The sequence below is a fragment of the Pipistrellus kuhlii genome, unplaced genomic scaffold (genome assembly GCF_014108245.1).
Source record: "Pipistrellus kuhlii isolate mPipKuh1 unplaced genomic scaffold, mPipKuh1.p scaffold_m20_p_1, whole genome shotgun sequence".
Taxonomy (NCBI): domain Eukaryota; kingdom Metazoa; phylum Chordata; class Mammalia; order Chiroptera; family Vespertilionidae; genus Pipistrellus; species Pipistrellus kuhlii.
The window spans coordinates 107,272,557-107,278,556 of record NW_023425404.1 but is presented as its reverse complement, the minus strand read 5'-3'; the positions used below and the strand labels follow the sequence as shown (position 1 = coordinate 107,278,556).

The window sequence follows — 6,000 nt, the reverse complement described above, 5'->3', positions numbered from 1 at the left end:
CCAAAGGAGTTCTTTTCTTTTTGACATTATAGTGTGAGATTTTTTTTTAGACCCAACAGAAGTGAAAATATCAATTTCCTTTTCCACCGAGAAATCTAATAATGGAATACACACCAGACTTCATTTGAGCACAGTTTAGCAATTAAATCTGGTTTCTATTAACAGCATCTTGTAAGCTCTCATTTTAAATCAACCTTTCTTTAAAATCTCTTCCATGAAATAGTACCTACCTGAATAAGTTGCTCCAGCAGACGGAGAGGTGCATGAATCTGCAAGATGACTTACAGAAGTTCTCTAACAAAAGGAAAAAGTAAGTTTTATACTTTTATATTCTAAACTAGAGGCCCGGTGCACAAAATTTGTGCACAGGTAGCATCCATAGGCCTGGTCTGCAATCAGGGCCAATTGGGGCCTTCCAGCTGCTGACTTGGGCCTGCAGGACGGGGCGAGGGACATTGGCTGGCCACAGGGAGGGACCAGGGTTGGTTGGCCAGCCATAGGAAGTTGGCTGTGGGAGCACACTGACCACTAGGGGGCAGCTCCTGCATTGAGCATCTGCCCCCTGATGGTCAGTCAGTACATGTCATAGCAACAGGGCCTTCCAGTCATTCTGGTGTTCCTGTCACTTAGATATATATATATATATATATATATATATATATATATATATATATATATATATATATATTTATATATTAAATATAAACATAGTGTTTGTGGGAGGAAGGAGTTAAAAAGGCTGCCTGAAATCCATTCACTCCCTTTTCTGGGGGTGTGGGAGATTGCGTGAGGAGAAACCAAAGTAGGCAACCTGGTCTGATCTCTTTTTAACTGCACCTCTGGGTTATGGGCTAATGATAGCTGCTGGGAGAAAGAGTCCTTATTGATTGAGAGCCCTTAACAGGCTGTTCCCTGCCTTAGGGATTATTTACAGTAAATGGGACCCAGGATTTCTGAGGCAGGTCTCCCTGGAAAGCGGCTCCTAGGCCATCCAAGTCTCTGGGTAAAAGGAGGACGTGCCGTAGTTTAAATGTTCCTGCTGTGCCAGGGACCCCACGGACCTCACTTTGAGACCTCACCTGCTGTTCTAAGCCACAGGCATGCCCAGTGCAGGAAGACAGGGCCAGGGAGCATCCTCGCTGTCCCAGGCTCCTCTCTGCTTTGTCTGAGACTCTCCACTGCCTGGATCCTTCAAATCAGTAGGAAAGCCTGATACTGGACGAGATCTCTGATTTTGATTAGTCTGGTTGGACAATTAGTCTGGTTAGCTCAGTTTATCACAAAAGCTTAGCCCTATTCCAATTTTTGTTTCCTGTTCCTTCATTCCTAAGCTGATGGGCCCTAAGCTTCCTGGAGAAGCGGCCTGTGCTGAGGACCATCCATTTGCCACACCTGAGCCACTTTTCTCTCTTCACTATGGTTTTGTCTGGGTCATTCTTTGCTCTGGGAGCCCAACCTACAAGGACTTTAATCTATAGGCTCCTTTGTGGCCTGGTTTTCCTTGGATTTGACCCAGAGAGGAGCACTAGAAATTGGTCAGAAAAAGGGAATAAGGAAAGAAGCTTTCTTATTGTGGTGTTCCTCCAGGTCAGTTACATCCTTGACTGAAGGAAGCTGTTGCATCCTGAATGAAAGCCTTGACTTTTGTTAGAACCCATCTCCTCCCTTCCTCTGCACTCCCCTTCCCTCTCCTCCCCTCCCCTCTCCCTCCCCTGGATTCTTCTTAGGTATAGGCTATAAATAGTCCCCTGATACTATACATGGATTTCCCTACATTTTGCCCACACTTTAGGGAGTACCCCTACTTTAAGCCTTTCTTAAATGACACAATCTGGGCCATCATTCCTGCCAGGACCCTCGCTTACTGCGCAGATGGCAAGAATGAACACTTGCTGATGCATCTCTTTTCAAACAATAAATTCATTGGATTTGGGGTGGACTTACAGTAGCTCATGCATTATATATGGGGCTGCACATCTGTTTGGATCATATTGGAGCCATTTGTTGTTATTTACTGAGCTCTTTCTGAAACTTTTCCTGAGGAACTCAAATTTGAAACCTCTTGCAGATAAACGGCATCTCGCCTCATGAAGAGTAGAACTTGGAAAAATTGGTCCTTGCTCTGCCTTCCCCTGTGACAATCCAGTTGTACTCGCCTAACATGTGAATCAGTGTGTGGAAGTGGCCTTTGACTCTTCAACACTCTTTCTGACACGAACTATTTTTGCACCTCAAAGTGACAAAAGTCCTCGATGTAAGGCTGTTCCATAGCTGTTCCTTGGAGCAGAGCACTGGGTTGGCACGGGGGGTTGCAGAATTCCTGCATCCAGGAAGGTGTTTTCTAAGGCAGAGAATATTACAGCTCTTTTATGTGCATCCACAATAATGGTTAACTGTAGGATGCTAATGAAAATGCCTGTGCAGATGCTCTCATGTCTGCTCTCTCGATTTTTTTCTGTTATTTTGTGTTTGGTACTAAGAGTTTTCCTGGGGTATTCTTCAGGGGGTATTCTTGCAGCTTTCCAGTACACACACAGTTTTCAGCTGCTCATGTAATTAGCCTGCACTGGTATTCTGTTCAGCAAAGGTCCAGAGAGAGCAAGCATGGATTGCCCATTGTGGTGGATGTTATTTTGCACACAGGAGACTAATTTTTTCAGTCCTATTGTCATTATCAGGAATTGTGCATTCTGCCACCTCTGCTATTGCAGCCTTACAGGAAACAATCAGGAAAGCTATTCAGTGTGTGGTGATAAAAAGTAATTTCATTTTCTTAGTAATAATTATTTAGCTCTCTTTTTGTCACGGTCTGCTGAAGTCTGAGACTTTCCACTTTCTTCAGCCAATTTGTCCCCTTCAGAGAGCTGACACAGAACGTAGGGAGACAGAGTTGTAATGGGAGAGGAACAGTGCTCCCTTTCTCCGCTGGCCTTCACTATATTTTTGAGTCAATAGTTGCCCTTCTGAGGAGTAGGGTACTATGTATCACCATTCTTTATTTTCTGTTTAAGGAGACTATGAACGCCAAAAGGCTTATTTACAATTATTCTATCCCGGGTGTCAATCACAGACACAGCATATAGTTGTTGCTCAGTAAATATTTGTTGAATAAACTGATGGATGAATAAATATACTTCTTAAGTCTTCAAAGCATTTTTCTCTACCATCTCTAATTTCTAGCTCTACAAACAGTATCCTGAAATCCATAAACTTCTATTCCTTTTTTGAAACTACTTTGTTTTCATACTTTGAGTCTTTAGTTTTTCATTGTTTTTCTATCTTATTTTTTCCCCTTGAATGTTTCTCTGAGTTTCTTCAACCCAATATTCTTCACCAGTTACCCCACAGATAAAATATGATATTGTGTTTAAAATGCTAGGAAAGAATCTTAGCACTGCTTATTTTCAACATGGCAAAGATTATTTAGAATTTTTTTCTGACTGTATGTTTACCAAAATGATAATTGTCTGAATAACCAACCTTTCCATCTTAGTCCACATTGCTTCAGGTCAATGAACTGATTTTTCTTTTTAAAAATATAATTATTATTGATTTCAAAGAAGAAGGGAAAAAGTGAGAGAGACAAAGAGAGAGAGAGAGAGAGAGAGAGAGAGAGAGAGAGAGAGAGAGAGAGAGAGAGAGAGAGAGAAACATCAATGATGAAAGAGAATCATTAGTCAGCTGTCTACTGCATGCCCCTTATTGGGGATAGAGCCCTCAACCCAGGCATGACTTCCTGGTTCATAGGTAGATACTCAACCACTGAGCCATACTGAGCAGGCCAATGGACTGCTTTTTCTAAGAGCAGGTACTTTTAGGGGTTGACCCAGGAAATGAACTAATTTCTCCCCTCCTGGGTTTTTCTTTTCTGTCTGAGCTTTTTTCTTCCTTGTGCTTCTCTTCCATTTTCCCAGATGATTTTAGATCCTGAGAATATTTACAGTTATACTTGTTTGATGTCTGCCATTTGGTCAAGGTAGTTGAACTCGACCAAAATCTTCTAAAGCACAATGTTATAACACAAAATTTTATTCCTTCTCATACAACATTCAATATAGATATTCTTTCTTGATTAGGCAACTCTCCTAATATTGATTTAGGGATTCTGCTTCATTCCGTCTTACATGGTAGCCATCTTCAGCAGATGATCCCAGGCTTGCGGGCGAATATGAAGATGCTATGGAGAAAGCACACACAGCTTGGAGGAGACACACATCACTTCTATTGTTTGCAATTGGCCCACCTAGATGTTTGTGGTCATGTGACTGGTTTTGGCCAATAGAATGTGAGTGGAGTTTGTGTGTGGTTGGCATAGGAAACGTAGTGCCTGGCTGGAAAGCTGCTTAAAGCAACAACTATATACTATGAAAGGAAGCACCAATCAGCAGTGGTGAACCAGATTCATCTGCCTCATATGCAGGGTGTCCAAAAAAATGTAACACACTTTAACAGCTGATAGCTCAATTTTGAAAATGAAATATATATATATATATATATATATATATATATATATATATATTAAATGTTTCTATTGATTTGAAAGAGGAAGGGGGAGGGAGAGATAGAAACATCAATATAGAGATAATCATTGATCAGCTGCCTCCTGCATGTCCCTTACCTGGGGACTGAGCCTGCAACCTAGGCATGTGCCTTTGACTGGGATTGAACCCAGGACCCTTCAGTCCACAGTCCACTGAGCAAAACTGGCTAGGGCTGACATGTATTTTAATAAACATGGCCTTTATAATTATTCAGTTTTTGAGGACACCCTATATTAAATAACTCCACCATTCTCATCATTCTATTGACTCTAGGCCACTAAAGTGTTTCTTAAAGGTGGGAGAAAACATTTTTTTTTTTAACAACAACAACCTCATATATTTTTAAAAAGTATTTATTGTTGAAAGTATTACAGATGTCCCCTTCGTTCCCACACCGACATCGACTCATTGTACACACGCGACGTCCGGAAAAGTGGAGCTGACATTTCACAGGACAGTCAACCAGAGACAGCTTGTCATGGCGTTAGAGAACTGATTTGAGTTAAAAGGGATTACAGTGAATTGCCATTGGAACTCAACAAATTCCCCCAGGGAGCTATTCGTCCCAAAAACAAGAGGATATAAAAATCAGTAGTACAAATTCTCATAAAACTAGGAAAACCCTCTTGCTTTATGACTCCTTGAGCTTACATAGAGATTGAGTTTTAGTTTTTCTTCTCTTTTCTCTAAGTTAAAAACAGTTCAGTTTGTTTTTATTTATCCCCTTTCTGACTATTATAGCCAAAGCTTTAAAATAAAGAAAAGAATCTTTTAATGAAATGGAGTTAGACACATGCTAACTCCAAGGTGAATCTTCTAAGTGAACTGCTCCTTTTAAAAGTTTAAAACAGGAAATCTTGTGTTTCAGAGATCCTGAACTTCCTAGGGTAGCCTAATTATCACCAAGGAAGGAAGGAATATCCGTGCCAAACAAGAGCTTTCTCCCTTTTGGAAATGTTTCACACACTCTCTCTCTCTTTCTCTCTCTCTCTCATGCACACACTAATTAAATTGGGAAATTCCCAGGAGCATACAGATAATGTTATTTATTTTGACAAGAATTTGCAGTTTGTTAAAGGAAATATAAAATATGGGATTTATAAACAATCATAATTATAATACATCTCAACAGATGCAGGAAGCAGATTTTTCTTCACAGCTGGAATATGGCCTCATGGGTTCCCCACATCAGGGCCTTGCACACCAGACTGGGTTATTATGTATGGAAAGGGATGATGATAGCTCATGATCAGACCACATTCTTTTTTTGCAACACCAAATGGACAAGGGAGTTACTAAAAATGGAAGGGAAGAGAGAAGCAATTCACACGGTGAACATGACCTGCTTTGTGAATGGCCCTCTCTGGCAAAATTAAATGTAGCAAGAAAAGATGCTGTCTATTTTGCTAGAAAGGAGTGGGGAGTGAAGGATAGAGGAGTAGAGTATGAAATTAGGGGT

The 6,000-nt window shown here is 40.8% G+C and overlaps 1 protein-coding gene across 1 annotated transcript in view; it reads left to right on the top strand.

Moving 5' to 3' along the window:
- Positions 1 to 218: 218 nt before the first annotated feature.
- ST8SIA6 (ST8 alpha-N-acetyl-neuraminide alpha-2,8-sialyltransferase 6) overlaps positions 219 to 6,000 on the top strand; it is an 82,468-nt gene continuing 76,686 nt past the window's right edge. The window contains exon 1 of the mRNA XM_045587844.1: positions 219 to 310. Coding sequence (XP_045443800.1) covers positions 264 to 310 — 47 coding nt within the window. The 5' untranslated portion in view covers positions 219 to 263. The remainder of the gene's footprint in view (positions 311 to 6,000) is intronic.